The sequence below is a fragment of the Episyrphus balteatus genome, chromosome 2 (assembly GCF_945859705.1).
Source record: "Episyrphus balteatus chromosome 2, idEpiBalt1.1, whole genome shotgun sequence".
Classification (NCBI taxonomy): domain Eukaryota; kingdom Metazoa; phylum Arthropoda; class Insecta; order Diptera; family Syrphidae; genus Episyrphus; species Episyrphus balteatus.
In genome coordinates, this window is record NC_079135.1 from 26,285,894 (window position 1) to 26,309,797 (window position 23,904).

Consider the following 23,904-nt stretch of genomic DNA (forward strand, 5'->3'; position numbering starts at 1 on the left):
AGCATTTATGTATTGTTTTTATTTGTAATTATCTTGTTTATTAATTATATATATATAATTCGTGGTAAAAAGTTTATATGTTTATTTTATTTTATTTCTTTCTTTGATTTGTATTTATTTGCTTATTTTGTTTTTATTACTATTTTTTTTAAAATGTTTCTTTTGATAAACTTGTTATGTTTTGTTGTTTTTTCGCGCAAATATTTTTTATTAAATTTATTTTTATTAGATAGTATTCATGACTAAATGTTAATAACTTGCGTGCGTGTTTCACTATATAAAGTTGTTGAAAATTGATTCCTTCAAGTCTTATTTTTTATTAGAGCCTTTCCCCCATATCTCTTTTTATTTTTTTTTTATTTAAAAAATATATATATTTTTACTTTTTATTTAATTCTCCTTCTTGGCGATTTTTTGTTTTCATATTTTTTTATTTAAATTTTCATTTTATTTTAGAGATAGAATCTGCTGCTTATGAATTTCAATAATATTTCTTCTTTTTTTTATAATTCCTAAATATAATTTTACATATATAAATCGCATTGTTGTAATTTTATCCACACATAATGAATGATTTTTTTTGTTATAATTATTATTTTTCTTTAATATATAAATTGGGAAAAAAAAGTAATTTATCTAAAAAAAAAATCATTTTTTGTTTTTTAATAATTCTTACAATCTTCTTGTTTTGTGTACACGCATTTTTCTACTACTTTTTTTTACCATTATTTTATTTCTTTCTCTTAATTTTTTTTTTGTTTATTAAATATATTTCTTTGTATCTTCAGTTCGTATGTGTGGGGAGGGAAGGACAACGTCAGCAGATAAAAAAAAAATATTTAATTTTTTTCTTCTTTTTTTTTATTTTGTTTGTAATCCACTTTTACTATTATTGGCCTGAAAAAAGAAAATTTTATTCATTAAAATAGATAAATTAGGATTTTATTTATAAATAAAAAGAATATATAAAACACATATTAAATAGAAATTTTTTAATATTTACTTTGTGAATTTTTTATATCTTTAATGTGTTCAAAAAATTTTATTGTTAATGGTCAAAGAAGGTATCCGATAGTTTCCGCCTATCACCATCGGTCTTTTTAGCTGCATTTAAAAATAGTTAACATATTTGTTTTGTTTGTTTTACAGTTTAAAGCTTAATTATTGTTTTGATTTAAGTACACAAAAATTTAAGCGAAAATGGAAATGAGTAAAAAATAACAGCTCTATCAAAATAAGCATCATATTTTAGGGGTCTGAATTTTTTTCACAAACACGATTGTTCGATTTTTTTTTTTGTTCTATTACAAGAAAATTGCACAGTATTTATTTAAAAGAGGGAACCAATGTCCAATAAGTTTTCATAATATGTTTTATTTATTCTCATGCTGAATAATCTTTTTAGACCGAGCGAATTTTGTATGTGTGAATTTGTGTACATCATTAGTTTTTGTAATCAAATATTAAATAACTTGCATTATTGTAGTGGGGTATTAGCGAGTAATATTTATTATTGCTTTTTTCTCCATTTTTTTTTATAGTAAAAATAGTTGGTAAGTATTTAGACTACGTCTTTCAGGTGTCTCTGGGTAAACCTCTACTTAATGCCACAAAAATGTTCTAATAAGAATAATAAATTAATTTAATTTATTGCAATGCTTCCAAAATACCTTTGTTCGGTTTGTCAATAATGAACCGTCACTTGTTTTCTTTGAAGAAATAAGAAAAAATGACTCAAATTATTTAAGTAAAATATTTTCTATCCCTTATGGATTGGTTTTATTTTACGGAATTAAGGGGTAATAACACTTTGTAAGCACGAAATCGAGTGTCATTTTCATTAGCGTATAGAACAAAGGATAAACATTTTTTTTGGTGTTTGATAAAGTACCTATATAAATAGGTAACATAATAGGCTAATGTGAAATTTTTTAATGATGTGAAATATTTTAAATGGTGGCAGGCGTAGTTCAGTATGATCGCAAACTTCCTGTGCTCCCATCGGGCGTCCAACTAACTCCTACAGTTTTTAACTGATTGGGCTTAACAATACGAAATAAAAAGAAAGGTAGGCCTAAAAACTCCTGGTACAAGCAAATGCAAAAACACCAGCATTCAGTTGGCCTCAGAAACGGAACAATACAAAACCGGGAGGCTTGCCGCCGATTTCTGAGGTCAACCCGGCGAACCCCACAGGCGGATCACTAGTGTGAAGCAGTAACGTGGGAAGGTTATGATCCCCTCGACATCGAGATCATAACAGCGCCGAGAAAAAGGAAGAAGAAGAACAATACTATTCTTCAGTGAAGTACGTAGGATTTTTTTGAAATATTAAAATTTAACCATTTTATGGTCTTTTTTTCACCGAATTTTGTTTTTGGAATAAATTAGTTTTTTCAAACTAATGCCATTTCTTTAAAAATCAATATTTCAAAAAAATCCTACGTAACTGTAGGAGTTAGTTGGTCGGCCGATGGGAGCACAGGAGTTTGCGATCATCCTGAACTACACAGCCACTTAAAAAATTTCACATCAAAAACAAAATTTTACATTATCCTATTCTGGTACCTATTGATATACTTTAACAAACTAAAAGAACTCCAAAAGAAAATAATTATTCCCCTTTGTATTATACGCTGATGAAAATGGTGAAACGATTTCGTGTCTACAAAGTGTTATTACCCCTTAATATTGAAAAAAGACTTTCTCAAAATCTGTGTTTGGTTTCGAGTAGTTTAATTTTTAGAAGTAATGTAATGCAAGTTTCTTTTTTTAGGTTTCTTTTATTGGATTTTACTTTTTTTATTTTAAAATTGATATCTTGAGTCAAAAAATTCACGCTCAAGCTATTGCGAACCTTTTTTATTAATTTTAAGGCCCAAACTTGAAACTGTTCTGACTTATCGTGCTGAAAAGCCATTTCGAGAGTTACACGTGAAAACGGAAAATCAAGGCCAATCTTTACAAAAATATGGAATTTCGTGCCAAACCTGACCCACCGGTGGTCATGCTCCCAAAACACTAAAAATTATAAATATTTTTAATGTAATGCCGAGTTGTACTATGGCATTCAACGTAATAATTTTCAAATTTGTTTTTTTTTTTTTTCATAAACGCTGTCTTCAATGATAATGTGAAAAGCTAAAGAAAATTTTTTTCAGAATGTACAGTACATTGCCTGCCAATAAAATACATAATATTGAATATACATACAAATAAATTGATATCAGTCACACTTTATTTGTTTTAGCAATTGTTCAACAATAATAATTTTGAGCACTGTGAAATTGTGGTTCAAAGACAAATTCACACATGATTGCGCCCCTTCAGAAAAATTAAATAAAGTTAGCTTAAATACATTGGTCATTATGGAGAAGAACAATAAAGCCATTTTCAAAGCCAAATAATAGATTTTGTTTATTATATTCACGGAATGCAAATAAGTAAAACAAAAAATGTGTAGAGCAGAAAAAACGTTGAAGTTAAACTAAAATTGCATTTGTGAGTTCACGTCGCGGTTCAGCTGATAGAAAAAAAAAATATCGCTTAAAACTTCTTTCGGATGATTTAGCAAAACAAAATTACTCAATGAATGTCAAAAAATATTGCAAACAAAATAAACTTAAAAAGATTTTATAAAAAGAAATTAATTAAAATGAATAACAAAATTACCTGCAACTACAGCCGCTACTTGAGATTGTGAGTTAGTCTCCTGTGAATTCTTAGTTTGTGGTTGACTTTGTGGCTGTTGCATATTTTGGTTCTTTTGTGGATGATTTTGGATATTTTGTTGTCCCATTCTGTTATTGTTGTTGCGGTTGCGATTGTTGTAATTACCTCCCCTATATCCTCTATTGTATCCACCATAATTGTTCATATTGCGATTATAGTAGTTACCTCGTCCGCGATAGCTAAAATAATTAAATAAACAAACAAATTAATCAATACACTGGATATGTATTTTTTTTTTTTATAATACCTTCCGTGTCTTGTATACGCGATACCAAAGGTTTCATTATTCAATTTGCGCTCCTGACGCCAATCATTTTTTTTATTTTTTGAACGATCTTGTGCAGCTTCACACGAGATATTATCAAAGAACGATTTTGTCTTGTCATAGCCAACGGTAATTTCTTCATCTTCGGGCTCGTGTTCGCCGGCACCAGTCTCATTACCAGAATCATCTTTTTTGTCTGTTTCACCATTGATCTGAGAAGTTGGAGAAGAACACTTGAATCAAGTAACAAGTGATCATCATGGAACGATTCGATATACATTATTGGATATGTTTAAAATATATTATTTCAAATTAATTTTAATAAATAATAAAATAAATTAAAGCAAAAAGAAATATAAAAATTTTGTATTGGGGTGTAATTAATAAATTATTATTAAAAATGAAAAGAATAAATGGGAATAAGGAAATAGGGTTTGTAAATTTAACGATCTAATGAAGAAAAGCCTGTTTCCACATATTTTGAAAGTGAAAGAGGAAGTTCGGTTAAAACTATGGCATTCTATTAATTTTGTGATCAATCGACAAAAGAAGTTGAACAAAATGATTAATTACGAACATTCTGATCTGATCATACTTTTAAGACCTTTCTGATTTCAAGGCCGTGAACAGCAAAGGACAGGCTGAACTATGGCTATGTTTAGCTACCAGCAATGCGTTTGACTACAGATATGGGGTCCTTATTTGTTGAGTGGAATTGTGAACTAATTTACATAATTAATGCCGAAAAAATAGATAGCTATTCACCAGCTCTTTCCGGCACTTTGGCAGAATATTTCTTGCCTAACCCCAGGCAGACTTACCTAATCTGGTGATTAAGTAATCTAGAAACGTAGGAAGCGCAGCGCACCCAAAGCGCACCTGTGCTTCGAAAGAAACCTGAAGAACATATCAGCGTGTACTCTTCTCAAGGTACAATTCAGAAAGGCTTCCCCAGAAAGTACAGACAAGATTGCTTAAAATCTTAAAGCTACTAATGAGAAAGACGCCTCCGATAAAATTAAGAACCAGAAATATTGTTGAAGATTGAGACAGAAAAACAACGCGTCTTTCTTCCGCAAAAGAATGTAGATGTAATCCGTAGAATACTGAGGAAAGCACATTTTAATTGTATTACAGCAACTTGGCGATTTTTTCTTAACCAAAAATACATGCTGAGACACTCAGGCTTATCTGAGACATTAATGTCCTGCACAAATGTACTTGGAGTGAAAGTCTTTAAGATAATCAGTTGCTTGGTAAAAAGGGATGCATACGATGGGATTATAGGACCTATTATATGTTTTTTGTTTAGTTCGGAACAAAGCTTTTAATTGAGTCCGAACATTTTGGGCACACTCTGAACATTCTCTGAAATAAACGTGTTCTGAGCGCTCTGAAATATTATTGAAACAGATTTGAGAACAAAGCTGTCGTCAAATGAAATTTGAAAGGTGAATAAAAACAAGGCCATATTTCCATCTAAACAAATTATTCAGAAATAGCAAAAAACTGTGACAAATATGTCCGGTTTGTATGATTTTCAGTTTTTGAAGGTTAATTTTATATAAGAAACAAGGCTTTTTAGCAGTTTCCATTAAAAACAACAAAAATGGAAAACGTGAAAAGTGGAAATACGGTCGAGAGTGAATAAACTCTTCATTTTTCATTTCATTTCATGCTAAAGAAGATTACCGCTTCTGCTGATGCCAGGATTTTGTTCAATTGACTTCAATCGCAATCTTGCTCATTAACGTTTTTTTTTTTTTTTTTTGAAATACCACAAAGATTTTAAGTCATTTGGAAAGTAAAGAATAAATAAAAGGGAAATGAGATGCATGGTTGGAAATAAGATAAGAAAAAAAAAGGAAAGACAAATAAATAAGGACAAATAAAACAAAAAGCAACAAAACAAAATACCTGCTCAGCTTTGGGTTCATCGCCCACCTTAAGTTTTGCCAGCTGTGAACGTAGCTCTTCAAACTTATTGTTAGCTTGTTCAAAGTCGAAATCTTGCTCGAACTTGATTGTGTTCTTGGGGCGATTATTTTTGCTGGGATTTCCGCTCATTTGTCTATATCCCTGCAAAACACAAAACAAAATACATTTAATGATTAATAAAAATCTTAAAAGTTTAAGGATAGCTCTTTTTAGTTACCTGATTTGGCAAACGACCACGACCACGATTCCTCATATTATTGTTCTGGTTGTTCTGGTTACCACGGTTCATCGTCCAGCCGCGGCTATTTTGATTCTGATTTTGATTTCGTTGATTATTGTAGTGGTTTCGGTTGTCGTGATTATTGTAGTTATTGTGTTGGTTGTCTAATCTGCCAGAGTCGCGACGATCTCTTTGGAAATAACCACCGCCTCCACCGCCGCCGCCACCAATACCGCCACCACCGCCGCCATCACTTCTATTACCACCATTACTACCATTACCGGCATTGTTATGGTTGTTGTTGCCACCTCCTCTTTGTTGATGGTTTTGTCGCTTATGACCAGCATCACGATTATTACCAGTGTTGTTATTGTTATGTGGTTGTTGTTGCTGTTGTTGTTGTTGATTTACCTGGACGGCCATGTCAGCGGATGGACTTTTTCTCGATATTAAACTTATTGGTGTTGTTGATCGGGATGCACCAGCAAGCAAATCTATGACGGAAACTATGCAATATTGAAATTATGCGTTCGCATTGTTAAAATTATTAAAACTTTATAATAAAAAATGGATTTTTAACACATATAAATGAAATGAAAACGGGGAAAACGTAGACAAGGTTGAGGGATAACATAAATAAAAAAATATAATTTTATAGAGAAGCTACTTGGTGAAAGTGAACTATCACTGTTCACCAGCAGGTACTCAGATTTGAATATAAACGAATTGCAACGCAACGCAACGAACACAAAAATCACAAAACAATAATTAAAGAATGAAAAAAAAAAATATAATTGTTAATTGGAATGTGCGAAAAAATTATTACTGCTTCAAGATGTTTAGTTTCTTACAAAGTTTGAGATAAAATGAAAATGAAAAAAAAAATCGTCAACCTGAAATGAAAGATACCCACACAATGCTTATCCCTTTGACTTATTTTTGAATGAAAAAACTTTAATTCACTGATGGTTCAGTAAAATTTTAGCAAGAGCACAAATACCAACAAAAACTTTTAGTTTTATGTTTTTCATTTTTATGCAGTTCTTAAATGAATTGACCACCCAAATTTTATTTCACATTCCCCCTTTTATAAATTCTGGAGGGTTGTTCTTATTCGTAAGATTCCTCTTAGCTTAACTTTTTTTCGCATGAAATGGAAATTGACACCTTATTTTCTTAGATTTTCGAGGCGAACAAATTCATTCGGGTAAAACCTGCAAAATTTTTCAAAATGTTTTCAAATATTTGAGTTTTGTCGCGTGTTAGGACGGTGTGATTTTATTTACTGTGTGAATGAGGAAAGTAAATCTTATAAGTATGAGATATGTAAGTGTTGGTCGTTATCAGCTAGGTTTCAGAAATTGAGTGAAATAATTTCTTAGCTTTCAAATATAAATCGAATGTTAAGGAAGGTGCATTATGAAAACAATTTTAATATAATATTGCTATATTGTTTTTTTTTTATTATTCTTCATTCGTAACTTTTTTTTTGAGAAAATTTTATTTGTGTTTATTTACATTAACAGTTTCTATAATTTGATAAAATTCACAAAAAAGGATTTATTTTGCTTACAATAGTTTTGCCCAGGACGATACCTATTTAGCTGTCCGAGCACAATCGTTTTCATGGTGATAATCGAGTTACGAAATAAAAAAAAAAGTTATCGTCTGCAATGATAGTGAATTTGAACTTCTTTTAATGGGCCCTATCGTGAATCTCCAGGGAAATTTTGTTTCCCTTGGAATATTTTTTTCCCTCGGAATTTATTTCCAGGGAAAAAAATCGTATGAACTGACGTCTAAATTCCCCTGGAAAAGTAATTGCCGATACCAATAAATTACGAGGGAAACTTTTTATGATCATTTTCGTTCCCATGTTTAAAACAAGGGAAACATTCCCAGGGAAATTTTTATTCACGATAGCCCCCAATAAAGGAACAATTGAAGCATCCAGTGCAAGAACCGGATAACTCCATTATATTGAAAGTTAAGGAAAACGTAAAAAACTTTTCCTTAAATTAGAAAGCTATTCAACGGAAATATAGCGTAGATAATTATTGATTAAGTCCAAAAAATAATTTATCAAATTGCTTTTAAGACGAGTTTGTTAATGCAGTAACTTTCGAAAGTACGACCACATGATTGGCTCAAGCAAAGCAGAATTTTTGCTCTGCACGCAGGCGGTATTTTCTTTCTATTTTACATAATTTCTACCAATTTTGTTATTATTTACAAACCGAAAAAGATTTCTAGGCTTGCGTTATCAAGATTTGAATTTTTGCTTACGAACACAAACATGGCAGAGATCTCTTTAAGTTTATACTCTCATGTCTAGTTTTTTAAATTTCAAGTTTCTCCAAACGAAAATCGAGCCCTTTTTATTAATATATATTTTTCAATAAAATATAAATAAATATATTTTTCAATAAATATTTTCCAAAAATGACTCTAACTGGTTAAAAACCTAAAGTCTACTAAATTCTAACATTAAACTGGTTACAAACTAGATAATTTAATCCACATTTTCGATTGAAATTGAATAAAAACTGCTGATAATTTGATATTGCATTGTTTCGTGTTATGTACTTTCTCTTAATCTCGTGGAAGAAATTCTTAAATATTATTTTGCTCTCGAAGACGCTTATTAATTCAATTATTGAAATTTTATTATATAACCTTATTTTGCCAGTCAATCCACGTTAAGTTATCAAATGTAATGGTATTTAAATTGCGATCAGAATAGAATACATAATTATATAGGCAAATAACATCCTTAAGAATTTCAGGTGATGAACAAGATAGCAGAATAGGATTAATAAGAAAAAATATTAAGAACTTTTTAACATATCCAAAACCATACATTAACCACAAATACCAGTTTTTTTTTTTTTTTTTTGTTAATAAGACATTTACATTTGGCAGACAAAAACAAATCATTTTTTACAAGAAATAACATGTAATAATATCTATAGCAGACACTGCAGACCAAGGATTTTAGCATGTTTTGGCGGCGGAATCAATTATAATATATCTTCTTTCAATTTTTTTTTGGATATTATTCAAGTTATTGTTTTCATTTTCAAAAAAAAAACGTCCCTATAATTTTATTATTGTTATTATTGAGCGGGCATCATTTACTTATGATTTGATTATGATTATGAATGTGCCATGCAAATATTTTAATAAGAATTTATTCAAAATGTGTGTAAGAAAAAAGCGCCATAATTGTAAATAATTGTGATTGTGTGAATGTGTGTTTGTGTAATTGTGATATTGATTTTCTGTTAATTTTTGTTTAAAAAAAAATAAAAATGATAAGTAATAAAAAATTATAAAAATGAATTATTAATTTAATAAAAAAAAAAATAAAGAAAGAAAGAACTTTTGAGTTTTTTTTTTTGTTTGTGCTAAATTACGCCAAAGAATTACCATCACACCTTGGTCTTTGTGTTCAGCCGCAGAGGTCGAGGGGGCATTAGGAGGAGCAGCCGTTGATGAATTGTTTATCGCCATTAAATTAAATTCTTGAGGAAGGGCGTCGTTTAACTCACTTGGTTGTTTCGGCTTGTTGAGCATAAACGAACCGGGCGCCAATCCTGTCGCTGTCGCGGATGATGCACCAATACCACCCAGACCACCCATAGCTCCAAAAGGATTTCCATAATTACCCATTGGTGGATTCATCGCTTGCATTGGAAAATGCGGCATCAAGTGTTGTCCATTTGGCAATTGCACTTGCATAATAGCTGGATCATTTGGATGTGGCATTCCATTGTTGACCACACGGATATCCTTAATATCAGATCCTCGGAACAGAATGTAATCATAAATTTGACTTTGTGGTGCAATTTGGAATTGAGTTTCACGATCTTCCGTTCCAAATGAACGCACTGAAAAAAAAAAAATAATACGAAATTAATTAATATCAATAATTGTAAAGTTAATTAAAAGAAGTTGTAATTTTTGTTTTTAATAATGAAGGGTCTTAGTCGTAATAAGGGACAATTCTACTTTTTGTCCAAATTAAAATCTAAATCATGATCAGGTCTTTCTTGCAACCAAAATAAAGCTTAAAAAGACTAGGTACTAATTTTTATTTGAAAGGCTTTTAAAAAAAATGGGTTGGCCTAATATTACCCACCACGCGTCTATTGGATGCTTAAAACGTGAATTTTCCAATTAGCGTAAACGTTTTCTTAAAACTTGAATATCCCATTAACAGAACTAAAGTTTTTAACTTTTTAAGTGATTCTGTTTTAGAGACTTTTTTGTTGTCTGGAAGTAATAATTTTGTTTGTAATCTTAGTTTGAAGGAAACAAATGCATTGGAATTGTGTATCAATAAGCAAACAAGAAGAAAGAAGTCTACAATTAATCATCCAATCTTCTCAAGTACCAAAAAATTTGTTTACACTAACAATAATTATATTGTTCTTATCTAAAGTATTTTTTTGCAAGTAGACGTACTTATAGTAAAATTATTACTTTTACAGTGATTCTTATCTTGTTTCTTCTCCAATTTATTTTTCTTTAATTTGTTCCTAATAACTTCGTTCAATCACCCTTTTTCAGAGAAATTTATATTTTAATTGTATTGTTAAATTATTATCAACTTAAAAAAATAATACAAAATTGTTTTCTTTGAAAAAATGTCCTTTCATTTTAGTTATAGTAAATGCGTTGAGCCTTTTCTAATGTTTCAGTAAAATCAAGAAATGTATGACCTTAATAGCTCCGCGCACTACGTCTATCGACCGAAACTTTAATCAGTATGAAAATCTATGAGTGTGCGCACACTAGAACGAATCCGTAACAAAAGTGTGAAAACAAAAAGTATTCACGACTTTTAGTATTAGGTAGGAAAGTATGAACAGATAAAAGTATTCAAGGAAAAAAGTATGCGCGACAAAAGTTCGAAAAATGGAAAACTATTATTTTGACTGGGTTTTGATCTGGCAATAGTTACAAAGAGAAATGAGAATTTGCGAAAACAAATGTGGCGATGGACAATTCTGATTGGTCAAGAAAGAATAAATAGACGAATTTATTGTTAGATAGGGCTGGGGTCTCAGAAAAAAGAGAGTACCTATACAGAAATATTTATTCATATAAGGATAGGATAGGAGGTCTAAATTTAATTTTCAGTCTCGCAGGTCGCAGCTGCGTTGAGCGAGGCAAGGTTAAGAGTGAGAATAAATAGACGAATTTATTGTTAGATAGGGCTGGGGTCTCAGAAAAAAAGAGAGTATACAGAAATATTTATTCATAAGGATAGGAGGTCTAAATTTAATTTTCAGTCTCGCAGCTGCGATGAGCGAGGCAAGGTTAAGAGTGCGCTCGATTATTTTTTTTTATCCGTAACAAAAGTGTGAAAACAAAAAGTATTCTCGACTTTTAGTATTAGGTAGGAAAGTATGAACAGATAAAAGTATTCAAGGAAAAAAGTATGCGCGACAAAAGTTCGAAAAATGGAAAATTATTATTTTGACTGGGTTTTGTAAGAGTGAGAATAAATAGACGAATTTATTGTTAGATAGGGCTGGGGTCTCAGAAAAAAAGAGAGTATACAGAAATATTTATTCATAAGGATAGGAGGTCTTAATTTAATTTTCAGTCTCGCAGCTGCGATGAGCGAGTGCGGAGTGTTGGAGTGCGCGAGATTATTAGTCCTTTGAAATGTTGTAAAATTTTGACCGAACCTTGCATTTTAGGTAGGACAAGATTTTTTTGTTTTGATGTGTAGAGTAGGTTAATGGGAGTATACAATCTGGTTTTCGGGGTTGAAAACCCCGTTTAAACTGTTTTTTAATAATATCTTGCGAACCGTTAGTCCCACAAAAAAATGTTTAAGATGGTTTTTGTAGATAATTTAGTTCTCTACAATTTTGATTAAGGTACTTTTTTCTGTAAAATTGGAAATAAGAAAGTTGTACTTGAAAATAGATGTACATTTTAAAGAAAAAATACTTTGAAGGGCCACAACTTTTTTTCTACAACTTTTATTGAAAAAATTCTTATGACAATTTTTAAAGATCATTTAATTTCCAACAATTTGATGTGCTCATTTTGCAGATTTCGTTTACATAAAGGTGCTGCAATGGTTCTACAACAAAAGGTAACAATTTATTTTGGTACTTTTATAACATATATTTTATTTTTTTTACTTCAATACGAATGATTTCCAAGGAATATGTAAGCTGGGTCAAAGCAGGAAGAAAATCGTATAGTATAGGGGATTTCAGGTCCTGGGGGACCAGGGCAATTTTCTAAAAAATATTTAACTTTTGAAAAAAAAAATTGTTTAAAACCAACGATTATTTTATTTTTAACGATTATTCTATTTTTAATTAAACCTGTTTTATAAAATAGTTAATGATAAAATTATTTTCAAAATCAAGACTGAAGAAAAATTACGAAAAAAAAATATTTAGAACTGATTTTGTTCGAACGATTAACCTTGAATTAATCAAAACCATCATAAATAAAAAATGTCTTGTGCACACATTAAATTCAATCTTTATCTGAGTTGAAATTTCACGAAAATATCTTATAAAGGATATTCTGTACGAATGAAACACAGTATTTAAATCCATCAACTTTAACCATTTTTCCCCCACTAAAAATGAGTTGAGATAAATACTTTGGAGCAATAAAATCTCAGTTTTTCAAATGAAAACAACACAAAGTATGTAAGCAAGCAGTTGATAATAATGAAAAGAATTTTAAACCATGTTTTCTGATCCTTAAGTTTCAAGAAAATTATTTCTTCCATTTGAATATTCTTATCCAGTCACAAAAAAAAAAACAAAAAATAATGGGGTTTCCTAGTAGTTTAATTTCTCGAAAATGACAAAAATCTTTTGCATCCGGTTTTTTGTTTTTGTTTGAAAACACATAACAGCATTGAACTTTGAAAACTAAATTATTACTTAATTACATAACATTTTGAACAAAATTAGTTCTAAATATTTTTTTCGTAATTTTTCTTCAAAGTCTTGATTTTGAAAATTATTTTTTCATTAACTATTTTATAAAACAGGTTTAATTAAAAATAGAATAATCGTTAAAAATAAAATAATCGTTGGTTTTAAACAATTTTTTTTTTCAAAAGTTAAATATTTTTTAGAAAATTGCCCTGGTCCCCCAGGACCTGAAATCCCCTATACTATACGATTTTCTTCCTGCTTTGACCCAGCTTACATATTCCTTGGAAATCATTCGTATTGAAGTAAAAAAAATAAAATATATGTTATAAAAGTACCAAAATAAATTGTTACCTTTTGTTGTAGAACCATTGCAGCACCTTTATGTAAACGAAATCTGCAAAATGAGCACATCAAATTGTTGGAAATTAAATGATCTTTAAAAATTGTCATAAGAATTTTTTCAATAAAAGTTGTAGAAAAAAAGTTGTGGCCCTTCAAAGTATTTTTTCTTTAAAATGTACATCTATTTTCAAGTACAACTTTCTTATTTCCAATTTTACAGAAAAAAGTACCTTAATCAAAATTGTAGAGAACTAAATTATCTACAAAAACCATCTTAAACATTTTTTTGTGGGACTAACGGTTCGCAAGATATTATTAAAAAACAGTTTAAACGGGGTTTTCAACCCCGAAAACCAGATTGTATACTCCCATTAACCTACTCTACACATCAAAACAAAAAAATCTTGTCCTACCTAAAATGCAAGGTTCGGTCAAAATTTTACAACATTTCAAAGGACTAATAATCTCGCGCACTCCAACACTCCGCACTCGCTCATCGCAGCTGCGAGACTGAAAATTAAATTAAGACCTCCTATCCTTATGAATAAATATTTCTGTATACTCTCTTTTTTTCTGAGACCCCAGCCCTATCTAACAATAAATTCGTCTATTTATTCTCACTCTTACAAAACCCAGTCAAAATAATAATTTTCCATTTTTCGAACTTTTGTCGCGCATACTTTTTTCCTTGAATACTTTTATCTGTTCATACTTTCCTACCTAATACTAAAAGTCGAGAATACTTTTTGTTTTCACACTTTTGTTACGGATAAAAAAAAATAATCGAGCGCACTCTTAACCTTGCCTCGCTCATCGCAGCTGCGAGACTGAAAATTAAATTTAGACCTCCTATCCTTATGAATAAATATTTCTGTATACTCTCTTTTTTTCTGAGACCCCAGCCCTATCTAACAATAAATTCGTCTATTTCTTCCTTCTTGACCAATCAGAATTGTCCACCGCCAATTTTGTTTTCGCAAATTCTCTTTTCTCTTTGTAATTGTTGCCAGCTCAAAACCCGGTCAAAATAATAGTTTTCCATTTTTCGAACTTTTGTCGCGCATACTTTTTTCCTTGAATACATTTATTGTTTCATACTTTCCTACCTAATACTAAAAGTCGTGAATACTTTTTGTTTTCACACTTTTGACGGGTTCCCCTCCTATCCTATCCTTATATGAATAAATATTTCTGTATAGGTACTCTCTTTTTTCTGAGACCCCAGCCCTATCTAACAATAAATTCGTCTATTTATTCTTTCTTGACCAATCAGAATTGTCCATCGCCACATTTGTTTTCGCAAATTCTCATTTCTCTTTGTAACTATTGCCAGATCAAAACCCAGTCAAAATAATAGTTTTCCATTTTTCGAACTTTTGTCGCGCATACTTTTTTCCTTGAATACTTTTATCTGTTCATACTTTCCTACCTAATACTAAAAGTCGTGAATACTTTTTGTTTTCACACTTTTGACGGGTTCCCCTTAACAGAATATGTATTATCTGAAAACATCTTTAACTTAAAAAAAAAAAAAACATTTTCCACATAGCTTTGATTTCCATTTGTTTGTCAAACTTTCGATAGAAAGCGATAGTCCCCGAGTGGTAAATACAACTTTGAAAAAGAATATCGAAAAGATGGGGTTTCAATTTTCAATTTGAAGTCGCAATGACTTTAAATCCATCGCTTTTAAGTTGTCACAGAACTTCCAAATCATGTATAACAAATGTTTGCCTCATTTCCTAACTATGGAAATAGAATTCATGGCATGTTAAAATAAAACAAAAAATTGTTATTTTTGGTTTGATAGAATTAGAAGTACGAAGATCCGAGGAAGCCTTTGTGTTAAAAATACCATCTCCCAAAAAATTGAACACGACCGACTCAGTTGGTATTGCGATGTTCAAAGGAGAGATTCTGAGAACCCCGTTAAAAAGGCAATATCATATAACCTTCCTAAACGAAATAAAAAGAAAGGTAGGCAAAAAAAACTCCTGGTCCAAATGTAAAAACACCAGCATTCAGTTGGCCTTTGAAATGGAACAATACAAAATCGGGAGGCTTGCCGCCATCGAAATCATAACAGCGCCGAGAAAAAGGAAGAAGAAGATTTTTTTTTATTTTCAAATTAAATATATGTAGGTATCTTTGGTCGATTTGAAGGAAAGTATAAATCTGGGGTCGAATTATAGCATACGATTACGATCATACGTTATCGTTTTGACTATTGCTTTCTCTATTTAATTAGAAGAAAAAGATAGAAACATAAAGCTTCAATACGTTAACGTACGTATGCCATAGTTGAATCACAGTACGTGATAACCATAACCAATCCCATATTGCAATTTCTCTTGGAATTTGTTAAATCTCACCCAAAAACATTTGCTGTCAGCTGTCAGACTACATAATAAAACAAAATTGCAAGAGTTGTAAAATGTTCTGAGAGTTGTATGGTGTTTAAATCATATGCGATTGGATGCTAAAATTATTTTGTAGGTAGGTAGTTTAAGTTGTTTAAAACAACTATGTAAAGACTATTAATATCAACTCATATGTGTAAAAATTTACCCGAAAAAAGATGCTTTCGCTCAATCTATTAAAAGTTTTGTTTTATTTCAATAAAAAAAACTCTGAAATGCCGCCTGATAAAAATACCTACCTAAAAGAAAAGAAAAAAAAAACTATTTAAACCTAAATAGTCCTAAAACTCCCTTTGCAAAAGCAAAATATTCATCAACTGCGTAGTTGAAGTGTCCTTTACTATATAAATGTGTATTTATACTGCCTATTCCAAACCCCCTTTTAGCATCCATCCCATAGAAAGAATGAAGATACTAGTATAACAGAGCAAAGCAAAACAAAAATTTATTGAAAACAAACCAATTTGATTACGTTTTTTTTTTTTGTTCTTATGTTCTCATGATAGAGCAGAGCTGCTGCTGCTTTTCCTTGTTTTTAAATTTAGTCGCAAAAAAAATAAATACATAATACAAAACAACTCTTAGCTTGAGATGAAATGTATTGCACACAGCACAGACATGCGTGTACTAATCATAACCTTTATTATCGTTTTTAAAGCTTCTCCTATATAAAAATTGCACAATATTTTGTATTGTGTGTATATAAATGTTTTTGTTTTTCAATGTTTTTCTTTTTTATTATTATTATTTTCAAACAGATTGGATCAAACTGGCATAACAAGATCACAACCATCACGAGATTCATCACCATCAGCCTCCTCCTCCAACAACTGCTAAAAAAAAGTTGCTGGGGTGATTAACTACTAGTAAGTTGTTTTCCCCCGTTTTTTGCCATTTTACCATTGTGTAGGGTTGCCAAATATATTTTGGCGAAATATAGAAAAAATTGAGATGCAAAATTCCGGACTTTCCCAGACAAAAAAAAAAAAGAGTAGGACAAAACGAATGCATAATCTTAATGAAAAAAAAATAAAGAAAACGGAACAATCTTATTAAAATTAAAGTAATAATCACATTTTTTTTACCCTTGTTACAAAAAAAAAATAAAAGAACCTTGAGACAAAGTTTGAAATTTCTGTATAGTATATGAGTGTTATAGTAAAAAAAAAATAATGTAAAAAAATTAAAACCAATCACGCAACATTTTAAACGATTTAGTTAAATGCTTAAGCCTTTTTAATTAGTTACTAAGTTAAGAAACAGTATTTTTTTACTTAACAACTTACTTAAATGGCTTAAGCATTTTCCTTTATCTTTTAAAATTTTGCGCCAATATGTTTTACAATAAGGGTTAATTAAATTACTAATAAAACTGCAAAAGTAAATCTTCTCATGTCTCACAAAAACAAATGTTAACATATTCTATACAGGACCATTACAATTGTTTTCTTTTAGTGTTAATTTTGTAGCTCTAAACTTAAAGTTACATGAAAAATTTGGAAGACCCCCAGAAATATTGTAACTTTAAACTAAGGCCGTGTGTAAATTGGGCTAAATATTTAGATAATTTTTTCTACATACAAATGTCTGTTGAATAAAAAATTTATCTTCGGCTAAATTTAGATGTGTGAATTGGGATACATCTTCGACGTGGCTAAATATTTTTTTTAGTTGCAATACATAATGATCTTTATAAATGGTGTTTATAAATATCGTTAACATTTTTTTTTGATTATCAATAAAGTGAAATATGTATATTGAAAATATTGATTTTCCCTAATACACACTCATAATGTTGTACTGATTTCCCAATTTTCTTTAATAATTTTCAGTTTTTGATTATTTATTTAAAAAAAAAAATACATAAATCTTTCTGCAAAAAATTTATTCTTTGAAGATACAAATTTTACCGGGCCCCAAACCATGGTAAATTTTTGACAGCTAAAAATTTTTTTATTGGACTTTTAAGCCCAGTGTGTGTCAGTGTCGAAGAAAAAATAAAAAAAAGAAAACAGAAAAAAACACTTTTGACATTTCAACTCTGAGGAAAAGTTGCGTGTATTATGCATGTTTTCCTCAGAATTGACTTGATTTGATTGGTTGATCTTGTACTGCTTTAATAAACAGTTATGATAGAAAGGAAAACACAAAGACAGATTGCTTAAAAGCCCAATTCACCTCAATATTAGCTGTGTTTTATTTTCCTCGTGATCCAGATCAGATCATGAATTTATTTGCGAAACAATAACAAAACAAAATCCTACTTTTGTTGTAAAGCTAACAAAAACAATGATCTGGATCACGAGGAAAATAAAACACAGCTATTGTCAAAAACTATTCGAATGAAAAAACTATCGTATGAAAAAACTATTTGAATGAAAAAACTATCGTTTAAGAAAACTATTCGAATGAGAAAACTATCGTATGAAAAAACTATTCGAATGCAAAAACAATCGTTTAAAGAAAACTATTCGAATGAGAAAACTTTCGTATAAAAAAAACTATTTGAATGAAAAAACTATAGAATAAAAAAACCAATCGAATGAAAAAACTATCGAATAAAAAAGAAATGTGATATAGAACTTGTTTTTATTCGCATTTTTTTCCAAATTTTTTCCAAAACAGCCTAACAACAGTGGAATATTTACACTAAAAAAATTTGGTCAAATTTAACAAATAAAAATGAAAAAAGTTATGGAGCACACTTCCAAAGACAATAAAAAGAATTATAGGAGTAAGGCCCAATTTATTGACTCTCCATTAAACTTAAATCGCCATTAAAAAAGGGAATTTTAAAATTAAAAACCAATTTCGTTTAATTCAGTCTCTTTTAAGGATTTTTTTGAAGTTTGGAATCATTAACTAATTGAGCATTAAATTTAAAAGTAGTTTTAGTTAAAACACCAAATTCGACCTTTTAAGAGGGATTTTTAGAGCTAATGGAGGTTTTAAACAGAATTTCTATTTATTCACTCTCCATTAGTGTCAAATGTCATTTCATTTTTTTTTTTTATTTGAATTATTATTTTATTTGAAAAATGTCAAATGAGCTAATAAATAATTAATCCAGTCAAATAAGGGTTTAACCTCGGAATGAATGTTAGTAGAAATTTTTTTTGCTCAATATCTTCCTTTTGCCATTCTATAACATATGTCAAAAGTCTAGAAAAATCTCATGTCCGCTTGTCGCGATTTCAAGGTCACATCGCGAAATGGAGATTTTCAAAATTAGCAAAAATAGGCTTTGGTAGTATATACACATATGATACATGATTTCAAGGTATTTTTTTAATGCTGATTCCAAAAAATCTAAAATCAAGACAATCTGACGTCTCTGGAAAAAGTTATACCTGTTTTTCATCTGTCAACTCATATTATTATAACAGTTGCAAACTTACTGCCGAAAAACCCTTAAAAGTTATGGTAGATGAACCAAATTTTGCATGAAGATTTTAGAATCCATTATTATTAAAAATCAAAACAATCCATTACAAAAAATATATATACCTACGAAATAATGGTATTTTTTGATGGAGGGGCAAATTTTAGGATATGCACTACAGAAGATTTTTGTTCATCTTAGGAATAAGTGCTAATAGGCTAATTTTTTCATTTTAATCTTTGTTTGTATATTCTTTAACTACCCTCAAAAATCTAAAAAAATCTCATGTCCGCAAGTCCTAATTTTCTTGGTTTGAAGATAAGGTGCAGATTTTAAAAAATTGAAAAATTACACTTCAGATATTTGTGTCAGATCAACATGAATAAGGTGCTTTACTTTTCAGGGATGGTCAGGTTGACTTGTTTGTGAGTTTTGTTGGAATTAGTGTTAAAAAATACCTTTAAATCATGTCGCTTATGTTGGTATACATATAAAAATTTAAACTTTTCTTATTAATTTTTTAAAATCTGTACCTTATTTTCAAACCAAGAAAATTAGGACTTGCGGACATGAAATTTTTTTAGATTTTTGAGGGTAGTTAAAGAATATCCAAACAAAGATTAAAATGAAAAAATTAGCCTATTTGCACTTATTCCTAAGATGAACAAAAATCTTCTTTAGTGCATATCCTAAAATTTGCCCCTCCATCAAAAAATACCATTATATCGTAGGTATATATATTTTTTGTAATGGATTGTTTTGATTTTTAATAATAATGGATTCTAAAATCTTCATGCAAAATTTGGTTCATCTACCATAACTTTTAAGGGTTTTTCGGCAGTAAGTTTGCAACTGTTATAATAATATGAGTTGACAGATGAAAAACAGGTATAACTTTTTCTAGAGACGTCAGATTGCCTTGATTTTAGATTTTTTGGAATCAGCATTAAAAAATACCTTGAAATCATGTATCATATGTGTATATACTACCAAAGCCTATTTTTGCTAATTTTGAAAATCTCCATTTCGCGATTTGACCTTGAAATCGCGACAAGCGGACATGAGATTTTTCTAGACTTTTGAGATATGTTATAGAATGGCAAAAGGAAGATATTGAGCAAAAAAAATTTCTACTAACATTCATTCCGAGATTTACCCCTTTTTTCTCCTTATTTGACTGTATTAAATAATAATAAAGAATTATTAAAAAAAACATCACAATTATGAAAAAAGTCCATACTAGAATTTTGTGTAGGTATACACACATGCATTTGTACCATAAATTAATTTCTTGTCTACTTCGCACAGATAATACTAGATCTACTAGATTATATTCTCCACTTAAAAACTAATCATTTTTGAGATGCTGCATAATACATACATAACATTGCAATTGAAGCCATGAGAAGAAGAGATAGAAAGCTTACTTCTAAACCAATGACACGAGATGAATGCCGATAACACTTAAATTTAAGTTGTTATTTGACACCGATGGAAAAAATTAAAAATTTCACTTAACTCCTTCTTCTTCTCATGGTTTCAATTGTAGGTTGTAGCATTCTTTGGTTACCACTGGTATATCGTTAATCTCTTGCATTTTCTGGCGTTTTTTGGTTTTTCTTCCAATTCAAATCTATTTGATTTGACAAAATTGTAGCTTTTGACAGATTATTTTTCAAACAAAATAAAAAATCCGTAGGATATTTTTAACAGAGTTTTAAATTTAAAGTTTCCATTAAAAGTAAGTACTTTAACTAAAGAAGAGTGAATTAAATGAATTTTTAATGATGTATACTTAAAGGCGACAATAGTTTAACGAGGCCGTTAACTAAAGCGATAAATTTCAAAATTTAATGGAGGCTCAATAAATTGGCCCTAAGTAAATAACTTTAATTTTTGAATTAAAAACAGAAAAGAAAATGTATTTTATAGGTTTAATTATTTTTCAAAATTGTATCTTATTATCCGTATTGTTAAGGTACTATAAAAGACTAAGGTCCAATTTATTCACACTCCATTAAATTTAAAGTCGCCATTAAAAAAGGGAAATTTTAAAATTTGTATGCGATTTGACAGTTTTATAATTTTTAAAAATTTTAAAATTTGTATGCGATTTGACAGTTTTATAATTTTTAAAAATTATAAAACTGTCAAATCGCATACAAATTTTAAAATTTCCCTTTTTTAATGGCGACTTTAAATTTAATGGAGTGTGAATAAATTGGACCTAAGAGCGTAATTCAGAGTCGTTACTCAAGTAAAAATTTTTCTCAAGCACAAGTCTGAGATGAATTTTCACCAATTATTTACTTCAAAATTTCCTCAGTTGGAATTCATAAGCTAAAGTAAAGACACTCCTAGGTTTTCTTAACGTAATTAGTAGCTGAAGTGGACCAAACGCAAGACCAAATGTTCACTTGAGTAAAATTTGTACTTGAGTAACGACTCTGAATTCCGCTCTAAGGCCCAATTTATTCACTCTCCATTATATTTAAAATCTCCATTAAAAAATTGAAAACTGTCAAATCGCATACAAATTTTAAAATTTCCCTTTTTTAATGGAGACTTTTAATTTAATGGAACGTGAATAAATTGGACCTAAGTCTTATTTTTACATTGCTTATTAAATAAATTGGAATTATATTAAAATTGAAAAAAAAAAAACTATTCGAATGAAAAAAGTAACTAAATAAATAAATGAATGAATGATTTAAAACTATCAAATGAATGAATATTTAAAAACTATCCATAGTTTGATAGTTTTTATTCTATAGTTCCCATCACTAGTAAGATACTTAAAGGCTTGAAAAGAGTTCAATCCCGGACAATTAATAGAAACTATCCCCGGACATCCCCACACAACTAAACAAGAGTAGTTATGTACATGTCCAGAAAAACCCGGACGTATGGCAACCCTACCATTGTTCTTGTGTCTCTTCTGTGTAATAATCATTATAACGGATCGGAAAAAAGAGAAACCGCTTTGTTTTTTTTTACAGCAAATCTGCTGATTTGTTAAAGTTCCCTTCTCCCCCCCCCCCCCCCCCCCCCCTCTACCATCCTAAATCCCCCACGCAAATTAAAACATAAGGAAACTTTTTTAACCACGTTGAAAGACAAACATAAGGAAGTTCGGGTTTGCCAAACAACTTGGACCACTTGTTGTAATATCGACATTATGAACAATAAATTATTACAACCCCAAAAAAAAAAAAAACTCTTCAAAGTGGGGTAAAAGGGCCATCAAGACCATCAAGACCATCAAGAAAAACAGAACGTTGCTCATTTAAGTTAAAAAAAGAAACAAAAAAACAAATCTCCTCCAAACCAACGTTGGGCATTCTTTTTAGTTAATTTTTACGCATTTGCAAAATGTGTGTGATGACAGAAATGAGCACAAAAAAAAAGCAGACAACTAGGCATTTATAAATGCTGCTTAATATATATGTATATGCACGTCTACTTTATATATATGTAAGAAATATAACAAGTATATAGAAATGAAAAAAAGACAAAAAAAAAAAAACTTACCGCTCGATAATGCAATTGTACATTCATTTGGATCGACGGTATACAATCGGCCCTCGTATCTAATGTCCGCCTTCGAAATGAGGCTTATTTTTGAGCCCAATTCGGGCATTCCGCCGCCACTGGTCATATTCGCCACAATGATTCCTTTCCTTCAAAAAAATCTTTCTCTGATGGTGGCAGTTTTTATAATTCCTCCAAAAAGCGACTTTAGCTGCTGCTTTCCACTTTTACACAAATTTTGTAAAAAAAAAATTGGAAAAAAAAAGAAAAATAATAAAACAAAATGAAACTTTTTTCGTCTTCTTTTTTTCTCTCAAAAAATCACCAAGTGAAGGTACAATAAAAAAAAATATATAAAAACTTGAAAAGAAAATAAAAAAAAAAAAGAGACCAACTCCGAAACTCGATTTTTTATAGAGATGGATGGAAATTTAATTATTTTTTTTTTCTTTTGTTCAAGGGAAAACGACTTTATAAAACCACCATTTCGAATTGGAAGTTTCTTTTTTTTTATTTTGTTTTTCTCATTAATTTAAACTACGAAATTATTTGTAATTTTAAATTTATTTTCGATTTTATATTACAAAAAATAATTGTTGGAAAAAATTCTAAAATCTTCTTTGTTCCTTTCTCGCACACAGTTTTAATAATGGCGTACCTTTTTTTTTTAGGTTTTAGGTTTTTTTTGCTTGTCGTCGACGTTCACACACTCTACTTTTCTCGGTACGGTCCAACAGCGAAGAAAAAAAACGAAGAATGATGATGGCGTTTCATGAAATCGTTGTCGTCGTACTTTCGCCAGAGGGATATTTTTTTTTTTTGGTAAAACGGGTAAACAGCTGATAGGATGAGTGAGATGTCGATAGAATTTGATTTTATGGGAAATATTTTAGGGGAACAAAAAAAGATGGTGGAGGGAAATTTAGGGGCGGGAGATTTAAAAATGAAAATTTAATTTGGAGAAAAATATTTAAAATTGTTTTATTTGCATGGAATAGGAATGTAAAATATATAAAATAATAATTGATGTAGTCAACGAATATTGTTTAATATAAAAGAATTTCTAATAAACTGTGAAAATGCAATACATTTTTATTAAAAATTAAATTCCCATGAGGACTTTTTTTGTTGGTGTTAAGGTTACAACA

The 23,904-nt window shown here is 29.9% G+C and overlaps 1 protein-coding gene across 8 annotated transcripts; it reads right to left on the minus strand.

Moving 5' to 3' along the window:
• Positions 1–45: 45 nt before the first annotated feature.
• On the minus strand, positions 46–23,548 carry LOC129908121 (protein LSM14 homolog A). Of its 8 annotated transcripts, none has more exons than XM_055984436.1 (8): positions 23,415–23,548; positions 22,757–22,980; positions 9,824–10,045; positions 6,153–6,649; positions 5,915–6,076; positions 3,980–4,230; positions 3,673–3,911; positions 46–897 (listed from the first exon to the last, which is right to left on the minus strand). In XM_055984436.1, the coding sequence occupies exons 2-8, from the start codon at positions 22,881–22,883 to the stop codon at positions 890–892; spliced, it is 1,506 nt and encodes a 501-aa protein (XP_055840411.1). In that variant the 5' UTR covers positions 22,884–22,980; positions 23,415–23,548; the 3' UTR covers positions 46–889. The 8 variants fall into 8 exon arrangements, with proteins under 8 accessions (XP_055840411.1, XP_055840410.1, XP_055840409.1 ...); XM_055984435.1 differs by having other exon boundaries at positions 6,153–6,661; XM_055984434.1 differs by having other exon boundaries at positions 9,707–10,045.
• Positions 23,549–23,904: the final 356 nt, after the last annotated feature.

Coding starts and splice junctions, on each gene's coding strand:
- LOC129908121 (XM_055984428.1), bottom strand. CDS start 22,883: ATGACCAGTGGCGGCGGAATGCCCGAATTGGGCTCAAAAATAAGCCTC. Junction 6,662..9,592: donor GGCTGAACACAAAGACCAAG/GTGTGATGGTAA, acceptor AATATTGCATAG/TTTCCGTCATAGATTTGCTT. Junction 4,231..5,914: donor ATGAACCCAAAGCTGAGCAG/GTATTTTGTTTT, acceptor ACTTGATTCAAG/TGTTCTTCTCCAACTTCTCA.